Source organism: Solenopsis invicta, chromosome 6 (genome assembly GCF_016802725.1).
Source record: "Solenopsis invicta isolate M01_SB chromosome 6, UNIL_Sinv_3.0, whole genome shotgun sequence".
Classification (NCBI taxonomy): Eukaryota; Metazoa; Arthropoda; class Insecta; order Hymenoptera; family Formicidae; genus Solenopsis; species Solenopsis invicta.
Window position 1 is genome coordinate 13,829,128 of NC_052669.1, and position 23,840 is coordinate 13,852,967.

At 35.0% G+C, this 23,840-nt stretch overlaps 2 protein-coding genes across 12 annotated transcripts in view; both read right to left on the reverse strand.

Annotated features, from left to right (window-relative positions):
* The window catches only part of LOC105203363 (tectonic-3), a 97,404-nt gene extending 91,354 nt beyond the window's left edge, over nucleotides 1-6,050 (reverse strand). For all 3 annotated transcript variants that reach the window (XM_039451120.1, XM_039451121.1, XM_039451123.1), the window contains exon 1: nucleotides 5,661-6,050. In XM_039451120.1, the coding sequence (XP_039307054.1) occupies nucleotides 5,661-6,020 (360 nt within the window). In that variant the 5' untranslated portion in view covers nucleotides 6,021-6,050. The remainder of the gene's footprint in view (nucleotides 1-5,660) is intronic.
* A 63-nt stretch (nucleotides 6,051-6,113) lies between these two features.
* Nucleotides 6,114-23,840, reverse strand: part of LOC105199835 (B9 domain-containing protein 2) — a 61,150-nt gene continuing 43,423 nt past the window's right edge. For 2 of the 9 annotated variants that reach the window (XM_026141024.2, XM_039451127.1), the window contains 3 exons: nucleotides 6,748-6,841; nucleotides 6,402-6,662; nucleotides 6,114-6,330 (listed from right to left, as the gene is read on the reverse strand). In XM_026141024.2, coding sequence (XP_025996809.1) covers nucleotides 6,152-6,330; nucleotides 6,402-6,662; nucleotides 6,748-6,826 — 519 coding nt within the window. In that variant the 5' untranslated portion in view covers nucleotides 6,827-6,841 and the 3' untranslated portion in view covers nucleotides 6,114-6,151. Of the gene's footprint in view, nucleotides 6,331-6,401; nucleotides 6,663-6,733; nucleotides 6,842-6,937; nucleotides 7,749-23,840 lie in introns of those variants that run through there. The other 7 variants (XM_039451129.1, XM_039451130.1, XM_026141023.2 and 4 more) reach the window with 5 other exon arrangements.

A 23,840-nucleotide genomic window follows, 5' to 3' on the forward strand; every position in this document is an offset into this window, starting at 1 on the left:
TTCGAGTAATATTGCGCGTTGCACGATGCGTCATTTCCGGCGTGATGACATTAAAAGCTGCGAGAATTGTTTCTTGCATCTCAGCTTCCGTACCATCACGCCTGTGCTCGACTAAATCTTTAATGTAACCCCAAACAAAATAGTCAAGTACGTTAAGATCTGACGACCGCGCCGGCCAAATGATTGCGCCATTTCGACCCATCTATTTGTTCGAATAGCGTTCGTTTGAAATACGTACTTGCTGCGAAAAATGCGCAGAAGCTTTGTCGTGCTGATAAATAATTTCCGTCCGTTTACAAAGGAAAACATCTTCCAGAAAAGCGGGTAACACATTTTCTAATAAATGTGCGTAAATCAGCCCAGTTAAGCAAGGTGGGAGAAAATAAGGACCAATCTAAAAATTATCGTAACAGTGTGATTCTTAAAAACTGAGTCTGTGTGTGTGTGTGTGTGTGTGTGTGTGCGTGCGTGCGTGCGTGCGTGCGTGCGTGCGTGCGTGCGTGCGTGCGTGCGTGTGTGTGTGTGTGTGTGTGACAGAGAGAGAAAGAGAGAGCATTTCTTAATTGATATACTTACAATTTGGTCCGCTATTACTCTTGCCCATACATTTATGGACCACCAATATTGGAAGGCTCCTTGCCGAACGGCGTGCAGATTTTCATCTGCCCATAATAATCGATTATGGGAGTTGAACACGCTGTGTCGGTGTGAAGATTGCTTTGTCCGTCTATAGGATGCGGTTGGGGATAAGGTTATTTCGCCAACACTGCGCGAGCAATTCTATATTCTTTTAGCCAGCAGTTAATATTTCTTAAAAATAGCGCAAACACTTTATGAAAGTAATAAAAATACCTTCACAAAAGTAAATGCGCTGCTCTGCATCTCGCGCAAAAATTTGTTAATAATGTCGTTTTCGGTTGGGAAATTGGTTTGCGTAGGCGAGACATGAACAGGCGGCGACACGAGCGTTGTTTTCGAACTTTTTTTGTTATTTTATACTCTTCAGCGTGTTTTACGTTTCTTGAGGTACTTATGTTGTGTGTATTGTATCGTGTGTATATCAAATGGCAGAATAAAGTTCTGCACCGACATGGTTATGATGTATGGTGCAGCTGGGAGAAACGCTACTCTGCCGCTCGTTTTTAGGCAGAACAATTTCCCGAACGCGAACGACATCCCAGTCCTCAAGTTATTATGATATGTGTTCAACGTTGCCGGAAAACTGGATCCATCTTGTTATCTCAACAAAAGTGGTCGAAGAAGACAAGTTCGCGTAGAAGACGAAGGAAGCCGCATCGTGCAACGCGCAATATTACTCGAAGGGCCAAACTTTGCGTACGAGAATGAGGACGGCACTTCGAACAATTCTTGCATTGAAAATGCAAGAAAGTGGATTAGGCCTACTGGGGATACCACTTCAAAAAAACGCACCATGCTATCTATCGCAAGGGTGATGTGGAAATGATAGCGCTTTATCATTTTTTTGCCGCATGCAGAAAAAAGGACAAAATGATTATTTCTTTGATCGCGCGCGTACGCGAGCCTGTATCATCGTACGTCTGTTCATGAATGATATTTCTGAAAGAATATCATTTTAGTATATTTCTAGAATATTATTCTAGAAATGCAGTGTCCTCTGCTCTGCGTTGTGCAAGCGGTGTACGGATACCACGGTATTTGATCGCGCGCTGTTTTAATTTTTAATTGCATAATAAAATTTTCTCGGATACGAAGATTCGTTTGAAGAATAAATAGAATTACGATCTTCAGTAATAAATTAAAATTATCATCACGGCAATATAGCTTTAATTTATTGGACTAGTACTTTATACCTAAATACTAGTCCTATACCTAAATACATAATTTTAATTAATTAATAAAATTCGTAAATCTTTTTAAACAATTACATTTTAAAATAACTTGTATTAGAAAATAATTTTAATTTGATAAATTTATAGAAATGTTAACATTATCTGATAAGCCAGTTTACTTTGTGATTGGCGTAAAACAATACTCTGAGTGTGAACCCCGACCCTTATGAAAAAGTATTACCGAAAAAATTACAGATAAAAAGTCTACACACAGAATCTGCTATTTTCTGTAATTTCTTTAGATTGGCAATAATACAGCAATAATCGTTCACTCTCAAAGTATATTGTTTTACGCCAATTACAAAGTAAACTGGCTTGCCCGATGTTAACAATTCTATTAATTTATCAAATTAAAGTTATTTTCTAATACAGATTATTTTAAAAGGTAATTGTTTAAAAAGATTTACGAGTTTCATTAGTTAATTAAAATTATGTCTCGATATAATTTAGTCCCATAGTCCCCAGTAATAGTCCCATAAACTGAAGCTGTATTGCCGTGATTACATAATTTTAATTTACATTATTTTTAAAAGAAATCTCTGAATCCGAGTAAATGTTTTAATGTAATTAAAAATTAAAACATTGCGCGATCAAATACCGTGGTATTTCGTATACCGTTCGCATAACGCAGAGCAGAGAACACCGCATTTCTCCATAACATTACATTGTGTTATGCTCTCTCTCTTTCTCTCTCTCTCTCTTTCTCTCTCTCTCTCAAGTGTCAAGCAAGGAAGATGCACGATAAACCGCGCCCCATCACCTGCTTGTTTTCCGTTCTCCTCCGCGCTACCACGTGCTTGCGCGTCTTTGCGTTTGTGGCAGCCAAGCGGCAGCGCGCTGACCGGTTGCTGCTTCTTTCTCCTTACCGCGTCGCCATTCGCGACTGCTCCTAGCCTGGCGACAAACGGGCGGACTTCGCGTGCGATGGGCAGAGAAAATACGCACTCATTCGCCTAACTTTACTAATTTTTAAATCGTTAACTATTCCAAATAATGAAAAGTAGTAAAGGACTTTTCTTCTCAGTTTGACTTACTCTATCAACCCACGGGAGGAAAAACGATTGTTTTATGACACCCTGTGTGTGTGTGCGCGTATGTGTGTGTGTGTGTGTGTGTGTTCACAATAATTTTAAATATCTATCTATATTAAAAAAAAAATAAAAACAGACATATACGAGGTGTGTTCAAAAAGTATCGCGAATTTTGTGTTTTTTCAAAAATTATTTATTTATTCATGAATATCTATTTTGTCCCCTTCAAAGTAATCCCCATGAGATATTAGACACTTGTGCCAACTTGTGGTTTTTCCAATCTTCGAAGCACTTCAAAAAATCATTTTTTTTTATCTTGTTCAGCTCCTCCTTCGATGCCGTCTTTATCTCGTCAAGCGTAGCGTAACGTCGTCCTTTCATGGGCCTCTTCAGTTTAGGGAACAAGAAAAAGTCACAGGGGGCCAGATCTGGGGAATACGGTGGCTGCAGCATCATTAGTGTGTTGTTTTTGGCCAAAAAGTCGCGCACAAGCAACGATGTGTGAGCAGAGGCGTTATCGTGGTGCAAAAGCCAATTTTTGTTCTTCCACAAATCCGGGCGTTTCTGGCGGATTGCTTCGCGCAAATTGCGCATAACTTGCAGGTAATATTCCTTATTGACCGTTCTACCCTGTGGCAAGAACTCATGATGCACCACGCCCCTGCAATCGAAGAAAACTGTCAGCAAAACTTTCACATTCGACCGAACTTGGCGCGCTTTTTTCGGTCTTGGTTCGTGCGGCAGCTTCCATTGAGATGATTGAGCTTTGGTTTCCACGTCATAACCATAAACCCACGATTCGTCACCAGTTATGACCCTCTGGAGCAAATTTGGGTCGTCGCGGACAGAGTCCAACATCTCATTAGCAATGTTCATGCGATGCTGTTTTTGGTCGCAATTGAGCAATTTTGGTACGAATTTCGCGGCGACCCGTCTCATGCCCAAATCATTGATAAAAATCGAATGGCACGAGCCAATCGATATGTTTAGGTCCTCAGCAACTTCTCTAACGGTGATTCGACGATTGGCCAATACCATTTTCTCCACTTCATTAATTTTTTCGTCTGTTGTTGAAGTGCTCGGGCGTCCGGCACGCTCTTCGTCGTTCACATCTTCTCGGCCTTCTGAGAACATTTTGTACCACCGATAAACGTTGCTTCGGTCCAAGGTAGCTTCTCCGTATGCCACAGTCAACATTCGGAATGCATCCGCGCACTTAATTTCGTTTTTCACACAAAATTTGATACAGGTTCTTTGATCCATTTTTTTGAATAGGTAAAAATCGAAGACGATCCAAAACACGTGCAAGCAAAGCAGCTGTCAACAATTAAGTGAACATTCAAAATGGCCGAGCTTGTCGGCATAAGTGAGAGACATGAGTACCAACATAACGCCACAAAAAGATCGAAATTCGAATATACGTAACCCGTGAAAATTCAAAATTCGCGATACTTTTTGAACACACCTCGTATTATATGATTTTATAGCATTTTACATTTCTTATAATATTCCTTCATAATTTATCCTTTCGTTTTTAATTATATCTCAGTAAATAATTATATCTTGTCATATTTGATTATATCTGGTAAGATCTTTTAGATCTGGTCACACATACAGACAATTTACATATCTAGCCAGATCTGATAAGCCAGATATGATCATATCTCGACAGATATAATCCTTTTTTCTCGGGTTCAACATATTTTATGAACGCAGAAATATTAAGTGAATCGTTAATGTGGTAACAATTTTCAACATTGACGGATTACTTAATATTTCTGCGTTAATGAGATCTGTAATTTATCTAATATATTCGCGGTAACTATTTTTGTTGAAATCATGGTTTACTAATATTAAATATTGTAAAGACACTGATGAAGATTGTGTAGTTGAAACATTTGTTTTAAATTTCAAAACATCGTCTCAATAAAAAGATATTATAACTTTACAACACGTGAAATTTATTATTCGCTCGTAAAAAGTCGTTTAATTTTATTCAGATTACGTTTGTAAATAAACGAGCTTGTGATCTAAGTTTTGTTATTCAAATTAACCTTTTATTTATTAGATATGAGCAAACAAAATTCTTTGATTAATGTAATAAAAAAGTTAATTAGGAAATTAATAATAATTATGCCCGGAGATTGTACTTGAGTATCCATTTAAACTCTCACTTTTCCATTTTGTTTAATCCAGCTCGAAATAAAAGAGACATTCTTGAGGACGAAAAACAATATAATAAAACAAGGTAATATAGGAAACGTTTGCAACCAGTAAGTGAAAAGAAGCACAACATTCAAATAGGTCAACGACTCGTCTTCAAATTTATTATGGTTCCTGTTAACTCCTGCTAACCATGACTCGGTTCGAAAAATACTTCGTGTAACATAGCTCGTTATAACATAGCTCGAATCCGCACGAACTTGAGGATCAACTTAGCACGGAGTATAACAATATTATATAATTTTATTTTGTGTAAATAAAACAAATAAAATTCAAAAAACAAACTAATTAAAAATTTAATTTCATACATAATAATTTAATTCACTAAACATAATTTTTATGATAATTTACCAAACCAACTAAATGATTTTACTATGCCAACCAAAGAATTAATTTTTCCATATCTAAATAAGAGATTCAATTGATTCAAATTTTGTCATTCAAGTAAATGGGATTTTCAGTGCAACAAATAAGTTTCCTAAAAAAATAAATTTAAATTCAATGTTTTGTATTAAAAAGTGATACTTGTACTTACAGTAAAATCACACTCGCATATCTCTTTTTGTTTTAGTGTAAGAATTTCATAATCACTTAGATGTATAGTTGATAAGGATTTGGTTGTTAAAGTTGACAGTACATCTGGTTGCTCTGTTGTGTTAGCATTTATTCTTGAAGATGTTTCTATAGGACTGATAGTAGTGAATATATTATCATCTTCTGTCACATTTGATAAATCTTCTAAAGATGTATTATTGATTTTAGGAATCTGTGTATAAACAGTTGAGTCTATTGACTCACTGCAATCTGTATCATTTATACAAATCGATATATCTTCAATTTTCGTTATTTCTACCACATTAATACATATTAGAAATATCAATAAAAGACAAAACATTGTTGTAAGTTATTAATATTGTTTATATATTATATTAAAATAAATATTTGTTCAAAATTAGATCTCTATGGAAAATTTTCTAATTGCAGAGGCTTTGCTTATACGAATTTTTATTGTTTCTATTTATCTGTTCACATTTGACATCCAAATTTATCAAAATTTCTTGCCATGATGTGTAAATTAACAATCACTGTTCCCATACTTTGTGTTAATATTTCATATCTATCCAACGCATTAATTAAAACACTAGGTGACTTTAATTGTAAACATTTTCCTAGAAATTTATCAAATAATCTGTCCTTCCAAGTACCTAAAAGTTTATTGAGAGAATAAATTTTATTGATAGAAATATGAAATTTTATATAAATAAATAATATATACCAATTGGTTTCCATGTATGGCAATCTAAAATGTAAAAACCAGGTGACAATGGAACATTATATACTCCATATGAAAGAAATATTATCCTTCCATAATTATCTCTGCAAAACACTTGCAATAATAACTTCGGAGAATTTTGTAATGTCTGAGTTGTGTAATGCAAATCTATAGGATGATCCCAAACTGAATTACTGGTATAAAGGTCGTAACTCTCCTGCGTTTGTCCTTCTTCATGCCCTAATATGATTTTCCAACCATTACCTACAATAATAAAGATTTAATTATACACAACAAATTTATTCTACTTCTTAACATGAATTAAATTTTCCTACCAACGTAAAAATACCATTTGCAGAGTAGACGTGATTGTTTAAAATTTTTTGCGCCCGAAACTTGTCCAATAATATGCAACTCGGCCATTTCATAAAATCATGTGACTCCTAAAATATACAAAATATAATAATAATTTAAAGTATGTTATATACACATATGCATCAAGAGGCTCGGTCGAGCATCGCGCCAAAGTAGAGACCGACCTTTTTTAGGCGAGTCAGCGAGTTCCACACATACGAGATTATCAGATCTCAGTAACGGTTGGAATGATCAAGTTCTGAGTAGTCTTAATCGATAGCTTAGGGGCAAATTGTATAATAAAAGTGTTTTTATTTTTTATTTCTATGCCCTACAAGCAAAGATATCGCGACACAAAGTCTAAATTTCGACGTTTTACATGTAAGATACGTCGTCATTGTCGTCGTCGCCTTTCAGGAATTCTCCCTTTCATATTTTTGACACGAGTGGCGTTGGCATACATCAGTCAGCCGTATGCTTGTGGTGTATTTGTGGTGTATGTGGTGTATGTGGTATAGCATTTCTTGATCATCATCATAGCCGCCGTGACGGGTTCTTTAACCTGATATTTATTCGTCAATCGTTAACAATAATCTTGATTCGCGGGGCAGTCCGACACTTTTTCAACCAAATTTGTCTATTTCGTGTGAAAACGCGTTGAATTGATCGAGTCTATTCATCAATATAGAAGGTTGCAGGTAAATTATACGTCATATAAATTATTTGCCTATCAATTTACTTCTTGTAAATATAAAAAAAAACAGAATGTTATTAGAATGTTTGTTTCATGTAGTTTAATATCTTGTATGTATTGTAAAAATTGAAAATGAGATATCGTATATTATTATGTCAATCATATGTTGTATTATAACACTTGGAGTTGCGCATCAAATTTTCCAAGAGTTATAACACATGATTGACAAAGTGTACATAAATATTGTAACGAAACAAAGCTAATAAGATTTTAAAAATGAGCAATAAAAGTAAAGAAATGAAAACGAATGGAATAATGTAAAAAAGAATAAAGAAGAATTGTGACAGTGAAAAAGAGAAAAAAAATAGAAAGGCGAAAGGAGTTAAAAAAGGTAAGGGTTTTTGAATAAAAGTCGACAGAAATTGAGATTGCAATTGATTGCGAGTTTGAAAAAATTCTTAATAATGAGTGGATTTTACGTGGTATTTTGACATTTTGTGTTTAAAGAATGAAAATTTCTTTAATAAAATATTACTTCTTTTAGTAAAGATTTTAAAAAGTGCGCAATAAAGGAAGAGAAACAAAGAGAAGTGAATAATAAAAGAAAGAAGAAGAAAGCATTGTGAGAGTGAAAATAGAAAAAAAAATAGAAAGTAAAAAGGAATTAAAAAAGGTGGAAAAGGTACCGATTGATAAATAAAAGATGAAAGATATTAAGAATGAAATTGAACGCGAGTATGAAGATTTTTTTAATAATGGGTGAATTTCACACGGTATTTTTACATTTTGTGTTTTAAGAAGAAAATTTCCTTAATTGAACATTATCTTTTTTAGTACAGATTTTCAAGAATGTGCAATGAAGGTAGAGAAACAAAGAGGAATGATATAATGTAAGAAGGAAGGAGGAAGAATTGTAAGAGTATAAAATATAAAAAAAATAAAAAGGAGAAAGGAATTAAAGAAGGCGGAGAAGGTACAGATTTTTTAAATAAAAGACGGAAAAAATTAAAAGTGCAATCGAACAGGAATTTGAAGATTTTTTAAATAACTGGTAAATATCATTTTATATTTTGAGATTGTTATAGAAATGAAAATTTCTTTAACCCGTTGTGGTTACACTGGGTCTAGATGACCCAAGGCCATATATAGTTATATATATATATATAGTTTTTGACACAAAAAAAATTTCTTCACATTATTTTACTCCTTCAACATTGATTTATGTCATTTCGTGATTTTCATTACAATTACCAACTTCAATCTTTAAAATAAATATACTTTTTGAAAAGCTCGATATAATACTATTTTTTCCTTAAAAGTATACTACTTCTGGAGTAGAACCCCGGTAATAACTTTGATTTTACTCAAAAATTAGTATTTTCAGGAATTTTTTAGTACAAAATGGCATTTTTCAAAATTTTTTTTCCTCGTGTCGTTTCAATATTAAAAAATTTAATAAAGGATACATAAACGATTTGATTACGAAGAAGAAGACTTAAACTTCATTTTTGTGAAGGATTTGAGTCGATTCATCAAAAGGAACGCAAATGGCAACTGTTTTTTTGCGTCGGGTCAACTGGACCCAGTGTAACCATTACGTTATTTTTTGGAGGTGTAACCACAACTGGTTAATCGAACATAATCTCTTTTAGTAAAGATTTTACAAAATGTGTAATGAAGGTAGAGAAACGAATAGGAATGAAATAATGTAAGAAGAAAGTAGGAAAAATGTTGAGACTGTAAAATATGTAAACAATAGATAGGAAAGCGGAATTAAAGAAAGCAAAGAAGGCAAAAATTGTTAAATAAAGGACAAAAGAAATTAAGAATGGAATTAAACGCGAGTTTGAAGACTTTTTAAATAATGGATGAATATCACGTGGCACTTTGACATTTTGTGTTTTAAGAATAAAACTTCCTTTAATTGAACAGTACTTTTTTTAGTAAAAATTTTAAAAAACGTGCAATGAAGGTAAAGAAAAGAAGAGAAATGAAATAATGTAAGAGGGAAAGAGGAAAAATTATGAGAGTGTAAAATAAGTAAAAAATAGGAAGGATAAAAGAAAGGAAGGTAGATAATGTAGAAATTTAAAAAATAATATTACAAAACGTCTGTTAATACATTCTTTGTGTAAAATATTAACTATCGTTGTAATTTATTAATGCAAGGCGTTCTCATGGAACAAACTACACGTCTCACATTTTATAAAGGTAATAGTAGCTTTGTACAAGGGCAAGATAAACAATGTTAGATTGATTGGTCATTTTATGGTAAAAAATATAATAGAATGCCAGTTAATTTTAACTATTTTTTATAATAATATATTCTATATATTATTATAAAAAATAATTGAAATTAACTAGTAGTGTTTTAGGGTAGCATTGTGGCTAAGGGAGCTTTATTGCTAGCGCCAAATATGAATGTTTCAACTGCAACTATAATAATAAGCCTGGTTACTCCTCATACTCCCTCTTTAGTTCTTGATAGTATTTTCGCTAATTATTGCTTTACACTATAAAACGCGTAAGATCAGTATAAAATTATCTTTTCAAAAAAAGGTAAAAAAAGGCGCCAAAGTATGTGTGTGTGCGCAGCGCCAAGTTTTTGTACATTAAAAATTTTTTATTTCAATAAAATTTTCTCATTTTGTTTTGTTTCCTCTTTAATTCTTTGAAATTAAATGTTATATATTCCATTGAAACTTATTAAAATTGAATACACCCACTTGAGTTAAAACAGAAAGATTTTTCAATGGAAATACAAACATAAGTACTACTTGAATTTTCTTATCTGAAAAAATCCATGTTAAATTGATAATCGCAGTCTCTCGAAGTTTATTGTTGACGCTTTTCCGTAATGCTGATTGGTTCTCTCGATGTAGTTACTTTGCGAGCTGCTGTCATCGCGGAGATTATGTTTTGACAGTTAGTAGACATAACTGTTACATACATCACGAGGTTAATGGTGTAATAATAATGTGTTGGTTGTGCGTCGATGAAGACTTTTCTTTTCCGTTTAGACGACTTCATGATTATTTTAGATAAGTCTTATTAAATGTTTATGTTTATGGTCATAATATCATTATAAAGAATTGATACTTTGTGTTATATTTCATTTTCAGCAATTTTGTTTAATATTATTACAATATTGCTCTTAAAATGTTATTAAAAAAGAGTAATGAAATAATGTAAAAAGGAAGAAAGGAAGGAGGTTGAATCGAAGGAGTGTAAAATAGTAATAAAATAGAAAGGACAAAGGAATTATAGAAAGCAAAAAAGATAAAGATTTAAGAAATTAAGAATGTAGTTAAATACGCTTTGAAAGTTCTTTTTAATAACGGGTGAATATTATATTTTGCGATTTTCTGTTATTAAATTGAAATTTTTTTTAACCTTTTCTAGATTCCAGGTACACATGTGTACCATCAGTTGTAAAAACCGTCTAATAAGGGTTAATAGAACATTATCACTTTTAGTAGGAAGTTTAAAAAGTGTGCGATAAAGGTAAAGAAAAGAAGAGGAATAAATACTTTTGTTTAATATTATTATAATATTGCAATTGAAATGCTATTAAAGAAAAGTAATGAAATAATGTAACTATTAAAAGAAGAGTAATAAAATAATGTAAAAAGGAGGAAGGATGCAGATTAAATCGGAGAAGTGTAAAATAGTAATAAAACAGAAAGAAGAAAGAAATTATAGAAAGTGGAGAAGGTAAAGATTTAAGAAATTAAGAATGTAATTGAATAAACTTTGAAAGTTTTTTTTTTAATAACGAGTGAATATTATATATTTTGCGATTTTCTGTTATTAAAATGAGATTTTTATTAATCCTTTCTAGACTCTAGGTACACATGTGTAACACACTTGTAAAAACCGTCTTGAAAGGGTTAGTTGAACATTATCTCTTTTAGTAAAGAGTTTAAAAAATGTGCGACGAAGATAAAGTAAAGAAGAGGAATAAATACTTTTGTTTAATATTATTATAATATTGCTATTAAAATAGTATTAAAAGAAGAGTAATGAAATAATGTAAAAAGGAAGGAAGGAAGGAGGTTGAATCGAAGGAGTGTAAAATGGTAATAAAAAAGAAAGATAAATGAATTAAAGAAAGCGGAGAAGGTAAAGGTTTAAGAAATAAAAATGTAATTAAACATGTGTTTGAAAGTTTCTTTTGAATAACGGGTGAATATCATATAATATTTATAATTTTCTGTTATTAAAATGAAATTTTTTTTAAGGATGTTCTGGTTATACAATCCCAGATAAAAGTTGCTTAAATTTGAGCGTCTGCGATATAACAACGTGACTGCAACCGAAGGGAAACTTGTAATTAGCAAGTATTTCTCCTTTTGTGCAAAGAATTGCTATCTGGGTAACTTAAGACGTACACCATATGTACTCGTATCATGTATAGGACTTAAATAATGTCAGTTAACGTGATATTTGGCATTACAAATAAATATATTTGTATATTTTGCAATTTTTGCGATTGTCGACAAAAAACTTTTGCGCGTGAATTTTACCAGAAATTAACTGTAAGAAATGAAAAAACTAGACGCATATTTATAACATTTAATGCAATTTAATGTATATCAGATGTCAAATAGAACTTAAAAATCCATAAGATATTTAAATAAATACCATTAACATAATATTTGCTCTTCTATCACTTTATACAAGTCAAAGTAGAATGTGATCATATAGTATAGTATGGTCGTATAGTATGGTTATGTAGCCTATTCGAAAATTTGACATTTACTGAAATTTCGCGTCGTTTTATCATTGATATCTTAACAACGAGTTAGTAAATCGATATAAACTTTTTTTAGAAATATTGCTCAATATTTTATTTACTCATAAACAAAGTTTCAGAATATTGGCAATGTTGTTTCTGTATAATTTCGTTGATATAAGTGGAAATGTACTGCTATACCATAAGAATACATACAAAATTTAAAGTTGAATAACTCGTAAATCAGTTAAAGGATCGAATTCAAATTTTAAACAAGTGTTCAGATACTAAATAGAAACAATTTATAAAATTTTCAAGGCATTGTCAATGTTAGACGTTACCGCCAGTACATCCTTAATAAAACATTATCTCTTTTAATAAAAAGTTTAAAAAATGTGCGACAAAGGTAAAGAAAAGAATAGGAATGAAGAAATGTAAGAAGAAAGAAAGAAAGGAGGAAGAATTGAAGGAATGTAGAATAGGCAATAAATAGAAAGTAGATAGGAATTAAAAAACGCGAAGGAAGTTAAGAATTTAGAATAGAAAGGATGAAAGAAATTAAGCGTGCAAATGAACACGGGTTTGAAGATTTTTTTAAATAATAAATAAATGTCACATAATATTTTGACATTTTGTGTTTTAGGAATAAAAAATTTTTTAAATAAAGCATTAATTTTTTTTAGTAAAAAATTTAGGAATTTAGAATAGAAAAGATGAAGGAAATTAAGCGTATAAATAAACATAGGTTTGAAAATTTTTTAAAATAATAGGTAAATATCACATGATATTTTGACATCTTATGTTCTAAGAATGAAAATATCTTTTCTTTGAACATTACCTCTTTTAAGGATTTTCAAAAATGTGCAGTAAAGTAAAAACAGAAGAGAAATTCATTAATTTAAGAAGGGCGGGAGGGGGAAGAATCAAAGGAATATAAAATAGGAATAAAATAAAAAGGCGAAAAGAATTTAAAAAAGTGGAGAACGTAAATATTTTTAAATCTTGAATATTTTAGGTGATATTTTAACATTTTGTGTCGTAAAAATGAAAATTTCTCCAATAAAATATTATTTGTTAATAAAGTTTTTTAAAAATGTGAAGTGAAGATATAGAATAAAACAGGAATAGAATAATATAAAAAGGAAGAATTAAAGAAGTGTAGAATGAAAATAAAATTACATGGAGAAAAGAACTGAAAGTGTTGAAGAAAGTAAAGATTTTTAAATAAAGGATAAATGGAGTTAAGACATCAATTGAACACCTGGGTAAAGGTTTTTTTTAACATGCGTAAATATTACATGATAGTACATTTTGTGTCATAGAAATAAAAGTTTTTTTAATGAAATATTATGTATTTTAGTAAAATTTTTTAAAAATTTAAAATGATAAAAAGAATAAAGGAATAGAATAATATAAAAAAGAAGGGAGAGAGGAGGAAGGATTGAAGGAGTGTAGAATAGAAATAAAATTGAAAGAAGAAAGGAATTGAAGGTAAAGATTGGAGAAGGTAAAAGATTTTTAAATAAAAAAATGAATAAAATTAAGACAGCAGTTAAATACCAGTTTAATGGTTCTTTTTTATAATGGGCGAATATTACATGATATTTTAATGTTTTATGTCATGAGAATAAAAATATCTGAAATAAAATTTTAACTTTTTTAGTAAATCTTTTCAAAATGTGAAATAACGATAAAAAAAAGAAGAAGAATAGAATAATATAAAATAAAAAAGAGAAAGAAGGTAGGATTGAAGGAGTGTAGAATGGAAATAAAGTTTAATGGAGACAGGAATTGAAGGTGTTGGAGAATGTACAAGTTTTTAAATAAAAAATGAATAAGTCAAGATATCAATAAAAACCAGTTTGAAGTTTTTTTTAATAATGTGCAATATTACATGATATTTTGATATTGTGTTATAAAAATAAAAATGCCTCTAATAAAATATTATATATTTTAGTAAGGTTTTTTAAAAATGTGTGAAATAAAGATATAAAAAAAAGAGAAACAGAATAATATAAAAAGAAAGGATCAAAGGAGTGTAGAACGGAAATTGAATGGAGATAGGAATTGAAAGTATTGTAGAAGGTAAAGATTTTTGAATAGAATAATATGTAAAGGAAGGATGGAAGAAAAAAAGATCAAAAGAGTTTAGAATGGAATTAGAATTGAAAGGAGAAATAAATTGAAGATGTTGCAGAAAGTAAAGATTTTTAAATAAAGAATGAATAAAGTAAAGACATCAATTAAACACTTGTTGTACGGCTAATGTACGAAACGAGCTTAAGCTCGCGGACACCAGGAAATTCGAGGTCCGGCGGAGGAGGTTTAGAATGATGGAGTCCACTTGGCGGTTTAGAATGATAGAGTACACTTCAGATAATAGATGTATTTGCACTTACAGTCGATCACAACGTAGGTACACTTAATGTAGCTGCGGATACGATGCAACACCCGGTTGCTCGCACGACTTCACAGATTATTCTCCGTCATTCAGTCGTTTGGGCGCTCCTTTTGTACAAGAGTGATTGCGCTAAGCCGTTGCTTGGCGCAATTGTTCGTCAGCATTTTCGTGACACGGTTAGTTCAAGTAGTCCACGGGTTCTCGGGATTTTGGGCTCTGTGTTGCGAAAATGCTTTGCATTCGTGGCATGATAACCTCATTTGGTTGTCATGTCTCGCGTATTTTTTAATTATAACATCTATGTGGCATGGTAACCTTATTCGGTTGCCATGCCTTACGTTATTGCTAGGATATAACATCCTTTCCCCCTTGAAAGAAGGAAATTAAGGGGGCTGAGATTTCCTATTATCTATTACAATTTTTGCTGGTTATACTTTTTGTTTGATAGTTATTTCAAATCTTGTTCTTTTTAGCATTTCTGTTATTTGGTTTGTACTCTGTCTTTTTTCGTTTGTATATGTATACGCTTATTCCTGCTATCGCTGCTATTGTTGTGATTGTTGCTAGTGTTCCTGTGCTGTATATGAATTTGTCGGATGTTAGAACGCTTTTGTTGTTAATTTCTTTGGATATTTCGCTTAATTTTTTGCTATATTCTATTAATTCTGCAGGGTCTCTTATAATTTGTTTTAGTTTAGGTTCTGGGATTGCGATTATTTTATTTTTGTTTTGCGTTAGTGTTAGGTTAGTTTCTGAGAGGTGTGCCTCCATTGTTAGTGTGCCTATTTCGTTTTCTGTTAATATTGTTATATCGTTTGTCGTAAATTTACAATGGTCGTTTATTTTTACCTTTCCTGTTCTTTTTAATGTAATTTGTGTTCTGCTCTGCTTGTCGCACTCTATCGTTGATTTTTCTTCCGTTAGTGTGGAGTATAGCCATGCTTGTGGTTCTGAGAGTGTGATCCATAACGTGCTGTTGGCTACGACGTGTCTCTTCTCGCAGATCTTCATATAGTCGGTTGCTCCTGTGTACATCTGTACTTCGCATGGTGCGTTAGCTTGCAGGTGGTATATTGGTAGATTTTCTTTGCATGTGTATGTTTTATCTATTTTTATGCATTTTTCGAGGTCTTGTGCTTCTAATTGGAGGAAGTTGTGGCTTAGTTTATTTATTGCTATTAGTAGCTGTGTTATTTTGACTAATGTGAATACATTGTCGTAGTCGTGTACCGGTGGTATTGCTTTTATTACTTTGTACACGGGGTACGTTATTATTGGGAAGTTTATGAGGCTGTAGATGTGTGAATTGTCATAATATGCGTATTTCCGTATTTTCTGCCAGTTTCCTGTTTGCTGCCTGAAAGGGAAGTGTAGTCCGTTGAGCAGGTGGATCGTGGCTTCTCATAGGTCCTTTATTATTTCGTTTATTGGTAGTAGTCTTGTTCTTACTGCTCCGTTTTATTTCGCTGTTAGATAGTCCGTAGCGTTCTTGATGTCCTCGTAAAAGTTTGTGAGCACGGCGGTGATTATTATGAGGTGCTCGTCTATTTCTTCGTTATTTATAACTTGTACTGTTTGTACTTGTATTTTTTTATATTATATTAGTGATTATTTTTTCCTTATGGTTTATTGCTTGTTCTAGTGCCTGTATGTGGGCTATTGTTGCGTTTACTATTTTTAATTGATTTTTTTGCTACGTGTCCTGTTGTTTGTTGGCGTTTTTGTATCATTGCCATTTGTTCGTCTATGATCCTTGCGTCGTTTGCGTCCATTGTTCCAAATAGTGTTTTGGAAATTGTTCCTATTGCGTCTATTAGTCCTCGTTTTGGTATTTGTTTCTTATAGATCGTTTGTAGTCTTTCAACGGCTGTCGTTATTTTTTCGTTTTTTTTTTGTTTAATATTAGTAACGTATTTTTGCAGTTTTTATTTGTGTCTGCTATGGTTAGGTTGCACATTTTCTCGGTGCTTTGTAGGTAGTGTTGTAATTGTTGGACGCGTACTTCTATAGCTGTCACGTCTATTTTTATTGCTAATTTCCATGATGCCTCTACTTATTGTAGTGTTCCTATTTTCTCGAAGTATATTCCGGGTTCCTGCCGCAATTCTTGCACCTCGTATGGTGGCTTCGTTTTTACTTCCTCTGGTAGGCTCTTCGTGGCCATCTGCAATATAATCGTTTTTATTTTATCATTATTCAGCTTTTGTTATTTGATCTGTCTTTTTTTATTGTGGATTTGTGACTGTCTTTCTTCGGTTGTCGTTCGGTCTCTTTAGTCATGTTGTATTGCGTTTTTCTGCGTTTTTTTAGCTCTGTCTGGGAGAGTGATGAGGATGATCCGGATGATTTCCGGGAGCGTCCGGTCGGTTTTAGAGATGATTCGACCTATCTCTGAAAAGTTTTTGATTCTTTTCCTGATGTTGTTGTCGACGGGCTCATGTATATGGGGGGGGGGACTGATGCGTCTCGCATGGATGATGATTCGGATGCTGCTTCCGATCATTCTTTTCAGTCCACTGCTACTATTCTTCGTGGGGATTCTCTGGAGGTTTCTCGTTCTCTTGGTGAGTGTATTGCTATCTCTTTGCGAGTTTCTAATTTTGTGTAAAATTCAGGTTTTTTTTTACTTAGTGTCGTTTTTCCTGATAACTTCTTATTTTGACTTTGCCAGTTCTTTTGTCGTTTCTTTGGCTTTTACTATTTGCGGTTCTTCAGTCTTTTTCTGGCTGTCTCCTGAAGTAGCACTGTGCTTTTTTCAAAATGCGTGTTTTTGTGCCAAATTCGCAAGCTGAGCTGCCTACGGAAGACGCCTCTGTTGGGTCCGGACAGGATAAGGTGAATCCGGAGCTTTTGGAGCTCCATTTTGGTGCAACTGAGGACGTGGAGGTCCTTCGTGATGATGATGTGTTTATTGGGGATGCTCTGGATTCGGACTCCGAGTCGGAAGATGTTATGGAGGTCGATGAGGACGAAGAAGAGTTTAGTGATAGCGATGCTTCCGATGTAGAGTTGCCTGACGTCCCGATTCCGCCTGGGGACGTCGATGCTCTTTTAGACTAATTTTTTGTGTCCGACAGTGATGATTCGGAGGATGAGCTTGAGGGGGGTTGGTAACTCTGTTTTTTTTTTGTATTATCTTTTTTAATTGTAGTTATAGTTTTTAGTGATTTGTAGTGTAGTGACTTTTGCTTGTTGACTTTTCTTGAACTGTCGTGGTTTTTTAGCCGGTAAAAGTCCGGCATAACCTTCTCCTCCGGGAGGGGGAGAAGTATCCTATGAAGATTTTTCCCCGTTAACAAAAAAATACAAATATAAATTTTTTAGGTGAGTTTTTATTTTATTCTTTTGTTTTATTCCTTTGACTTTATTCACTTTGTTTTTCGTGCTTACTTTTGTCTGCCCATTATATTGTCGCTTGGTGTGTTTGTCTCTTAATTATGTGTGGCATTTTTTTTCTTCTTTTTTCTTCTCGCTTTATTTTATTTGTGGAGCGTGTGTGTACATATATGCTTTCATAAGCGTTTTTTCGATGTGGGGGAGGTCGGATGGTATTTTAATACAAGAGTTTTTGTATTGTGTTATTTTTTCTTTTAATTATCTATAAATTGCTTTATTCTGTTTATGTGTACTCTTATTTTTCTTCTTCCTTTATTTATTGTATAGTTGACGTCGTCGTAATTTTCTATTATTACATACGGTCCGATCCATATTGCTTCTAGTTTTTTTTATCTTTCTCTTTTTAACGTTTTGTCGTGGAGTAAAACTTTATCTCCGATTTTGTAGGTGGTTTCTTTGGTTTTTCAATCGTAGTATGCCTTTGCCTTAGTTTTCTCCTCTTTGAGGTTTTCTTGTGCTATCTGGTTTGCGGCTCTTACATTTTTTTTAATTCTTGTGCGTAGTCATCGTAGTTGTACGTGATTTCCAGCGTTCTTGATAATGCCGTTGGTAACGTGGCTTTCTTCCCGTACACTAGCTCGAACGGAGTTTAACCGGTGGCTGTATGTGGTGTCGTGTTAAACGCGAACATTGCGTAAGGGATCCATTCGTTCCAGTCGGTCTGTTCTTTATTAATATAATGGCGTAGATATTCCGCCAGTGTTTGATGGGAACGCTCTAGACTTCTATTGCTTTGAGGGTGGTATGCTGTTGTTTGTACCTTCTTTATCTGTAACAACTTGCATACGTTTTTAAATAGGTCTCTTATACAATTTTTTCCTTGGTCCGTGAGTACTATCTCCGGTATTCCGTATTCTAGTATTATTTGTAAACCTTTTTGCGATTGTTTCCGCTTCTTGGTTTGGTATTGGTATGCTTTTTCCAAATTTCGTTAAATTATCTTTAAATGTTAATAGGTATTTATTGCCTGAGATTGTCATTGTTATTGGTTCTACTATGTCTAGGGCGCATTTCTGAAATGGTTTTTCCTGCGTGTCTGTGATTATCAGCGGCGCTTTTTGTTTTCTTGATAGTTTATTTTTTTGACATTTTTTGCATTTTGCGATGTAATTTTCCACGTCTTTTCCATTCCTTTCGTCATGCCTTTCCATTTATGTTCTGTCTTTAGGCGATTTAGGGTGCGTTCTACCTCTTGGTGTCCTCCCATTGGGGCGTCGTGATACTCGTATAGAAGCTGTCTTTTTTTCTTCTTCGGTGTATTCTTTTTCTTTCTGCTCGATGCTGTTCACTTGACTTGTGCTCGGATTTCTACTTAGAGCGTCGGCGTTCGTGTTCCTTTTTTCGGCTTGGTGGATGATCTCATAGTCGTATTCCTCTAATTTGAGTCTCCACCGTCTTAATCGCGAGCCTGGGTTGTTCACGCTAAAGAGTCATGTCAGCGGTTTGTGATCCGTGATTATTTTGAAGTGGGTTTCATATAAATATGGTCAAAAGTATTTCACTGCCCATACAATGGCTAGTAGTTCTTTTTTTGTTGTAGTGTAATTTTTTTCTGCTTTGCCTAGGATTCGGCTAGCGTATGCTATTGGGTGTTCTCGTCTTATTGGCCCTTGTGATAGTATAGCTCCTATTGCGTAGTCAGATGCATCGGTCGTTACTATAAATATTTCTTTAAAGTCCGGGTAATTCAATACCGGTGCTGTCGTCAGCTTTTTCTTTAGCGACTCGAATGCGTGCTGTTGCGTTACTGTCCATGCAAATTTTTTATCTTTCTGTGTTAGCATGGTTAACGGTTTCGCTATTTTCGAAAAGTTTTCTATGAATTTTCTGTAGTATCCTGCCAGACCTAGGAATGCTCAAATGTCTTTGACTTTATTTGGCGTCGGGAAATTTTTTACTGCCGTTATTTTATTTGGATCTGGTCTTATTCTTTCCTCAGTAATTACATGTCCTAAGTAGTTCACTTTTTTTCTTAGAAATTCGTATTTGTCTATTTGGAGTTTTAAATTATGTAGTTTTAATCGTTAGTAGTTTTAGTCGTTTCTGAGAGGCGGCGATTATGTTCTTGTAAGCTTGGCCCATATATGACGATGTCATCTAAATAAACGAGAAATCTGATACCTTGAATGCCTGCGAGCACTGAGTTCATTAGCCTTTGGAATGTTGCCGGTGGATTTTTTAATCCGAATGGCATTCTGTTATATTCGTAATGCCTGTACGGTGTAGGAAATGCTGTTTTTCCTTTATCTTTTTCTGCCATGGGTATTTGGTGATACCTTGACGCTAAGTCTAGCGTCTTGAAGTATTTTGCACTTTCTAGTTGGTTTAGTATGTCCGTTATGTTTGGTAGTGGAAATGAATCGCCTATGGTTAGTCGTCTGAAGTCTACTACAATTCTCATTTTTTGTTTTCCGGATGCGTCGGTTTTTTTGGGTATCACTAGTATCGGTGCGTTTCACTGACTTGCGCTAGGTTAAATAATTTTATCTCTCAGCATTTTTTCTACTTGTTTATTTTGGTTTTGTGTTTTTCTGGCAGGCAATATGGTCTTATATTTACGGGTGCGCTATCTACTCGTGTATTTATTTCGTGCGTCATGATTGGAGTACACGAGAGTGTGTCTCCTTCGAGAAAAAAAATGTCGGAAAATTCTTCGCAAATTTCTATTAGAGTTTTTCGTTCTTCAGTGTTTAAGTGTTCGGTACGCAATAATTGTCATAATTTCTCTTGTCTGTCTACTGGTGATTCGGCGTTTTTGTTCTCTCGCTGGTGTACGGTGTTTATTTCTCTGCTATCTTCTTTCTCAATCGTATCGAGTGTTGCGTGTGGCGTTGTTATCTCTACCGGCGCATCTGATGTGTTTATCAAGGTTACTACGCCCGTATAGTTGTGTGGAGTTATTAAGCATTCGCCTATATACACTCCTGGCGCAGTTTCTTCTTTCTTTGTTATTCCTGTTTTGTTAGTGTTTGTAATGATTTGCACCAGTGTTTCGTTGCGTGGTCTTAGTGTTATTTTTTTGTATGGATAGAGTTTAAATAGCGTATCGCCTATTATCACTTGCTTTGTATCGTAATTGCAAGTTGCTTTGTTTTTTTCGGATGAAGTCGACTTCGAGAATATCTTCATAGGCAAACGGCACTTCGTCTCGAGTAACGTAGACGGGGTGCTTTCTGAGCTTGTTGTCGACTATAATATGGATATACGCTTTTCCAATCGTGGTGATAGAGTGGCCCGATATTCCTGTAAGCTGGAGTTTTTCTTCTATTATTTCTGTTTCGTCTGCCAGAGTTTTTAGTTTAATTAGCGAGATTGTTGCCCCTGTATCGAATAGAAATTCTATTTTGTTTCGCAAGGCTTCTTGTACGGGTAGCGAGATAAGGTCTAGTCCATTCTCGGTGCGTGGTGTGCGGAAGTGTGGTATGCGGTAAGAGGCGGCGGTTTGCTTACGCTGCGAATTCTTATCTTTCTCTTCGTCATCGCTGCTTGTCGCGTCGGCGGCCTTTATTGCTCCTCGTTTCTCTTGGCTGTTCTCTCTCTTATTCTCTCTTGTATTTCTACGGGCTGAACGTGAGAAATTCTCTGCCTTCTTGGGTCAGCTTTTTAAAATCCAGCATTCTTGCCTCGTATGTCCTTGTTTTCTACAGTGATTGCAGTATTTCTCTACCGTGTTTACGCGTGGTCGTCTTTCGGGTTTCGGTAGGGAAAATCTATTAGCGTAACAGCTGCTTTGGCAGTCTTGGCCGTAGTGCCCGTGTTTCCCACACTTTTTACAATGGATTGCGAGTTGATAGGAGGTTTGTTTTGGCGATTCGTGTTTAGTTTTCCCTGTAAACGGGTTGTGGCGTTTGTTGGGTCCTCTGATCTTTTCTCTGCTGTGGCGCCTGTTATTGCCTCTGCCAGGGACGTATAGCGCTGGGAGCGTACGAGTAACTTGATGTCCTCATGTAAGCCTGTTTGATAATTATGAAGGGCCAGCTCTTTAATATTCTCTAATATTGCCTGTTTTTGCTTGGCGGTGTGGTCTTTTCTTTCTTCCATGGACTCAAATAGTTCCATGGCTAGTAGGTCCACGCGGCGTCCGAAATCTTGGGCGCTTTCGTTATGCCGTTGCTTTAGCGAGTTAAACTCTATCTGAAGGTGGGCCGTGCTTCGTTTTCCAAGATACTCTTATTCGAGTTCTCGTTTGAGTTGATTGAAACTATTGATTTTACACGTTTGAAAGTCTGTCATCGCTTTATCCTTGAATTTTGTGCATAAAATGGCTTCTAGCAACGTGTGCTCCTCGGCGGGGTGGATATTTTTCATGGCGTAAGTGCTCGCGTTTATGAATTCTTTCACGAGGTTTTGTTTGGTACCGTCTATTTTGGGTATCATGTTCCTAGCGTCATTAAGCAGCAAGAAAGTGACCGTAGACCCTCGTTGATTCCTTATGTCCTGTAAATACCAGTCATGCGAATTGTCAAACGCGTGTTCGTGGAAGCTTGATCGGCTGGCCGTCGTATTTCGCGGGCTTGAGCCTCATTTTCGTCTATGCGCATCTGTAATCTTTGAATCTCGCGCATGACGTCTTGTAACGTCAAGTTTGCTTCTGGATTGACTGTCAGGAGATCTTGCGTGTGATGCGTTTTACGCGTGGTTGCGGCGTTTGACGGGCCGAGATTACTCGGTCTTGCGACCATTTTGACGGGGGAGCGTGCCAATCAAAAGTTGGCATTAAACGGTAGTTCCGTTTCCGTCGCGTTAGTATTGTCGTGGTTCATTAGGCTAAAGTCGAGCAATGAAATTTTAAAGTGGCGTTCAGTAATTACGTGTGTCGAATCGTATGTGGCAGAGTCAGTTGTTGCTTTATTTTCGTCGCGGTACGTTTGTTTAGACGGGCTTTCTTTTACTCCACTTGTGTTAGGTGGGTCGGATTGTTCGGTTTTTTTCGCGGTCAATGAGTTGTTTTTCTCATCTAACATGTGCGGTACAAGAAGGATGGTAGCAACTTACAGTACGGTGAGGATGACTGCTCGTATTTTGTTGTCTCGCTCTGTGCTGCGTAATCTGAGGCTCGGCTGCTTATCAGTATGCAGTAGGTCAACGTTGGCCTTGTCAACTCTGTAGGTCGTTGGCTCGTTGACTCAGCGCTCCAGCGGCTCGACGGCTCGGTGACTCGTTGCTCGGTGGGTCTGTGACCTTGTGGCTTGATGGCTCTGTGGCTCGATGGCTCTGTGGCTCGATGGCTCTGTGGCTCGATGGCTTTGTGGCTCGATGGCCTTGTGGCTCTGTAGCTTTGGCAGGGCTATCTCGCCCTGGCTTGCCCTTTTCTTGTTTCTCCGGGTTACCTCTTTTCCGTAATATCGGGATATAGATCCCACTTCTGACATCAGTTTTGTTGTATGGCTAACGTACAAGGCGAGCCTAAGCTCGCGGACACCAGGAAATTCAAAGTCCGGCGGAGGAGGTTTAGAATGATAGAGGCTACTTGGCTTTAGATAATAGATTGCACTCACAGTCGATCACAACGTAGGTACACTTAATGTAGCTGCGGATACGATGCAACACCTGGTTGCTCACACAACTTCACAGATTATTCTCCGTCGTTTGGTCGTTTGGGCGCTCCTTTTGTACAAAAGTGATTGCGCTAAGCCGTTGCTTGGCACAATCTTTCGTCAGCATTTTCGTGACACGGTTAGTCCAAGTAGTCCACGGGTTCTCGGGATTTTGGGCTCTGTGTTGCCAAAATGCTTTACACTCGTGGCATGATAACCTCATTTGGTTGTCATGTCTCGCGTATTTCTTAATTACAACATTTATGTGTGTAACAATAGCATCGTTACGCAAGTAAATTATATCTTTTTCTCGCTCGCACGCCCG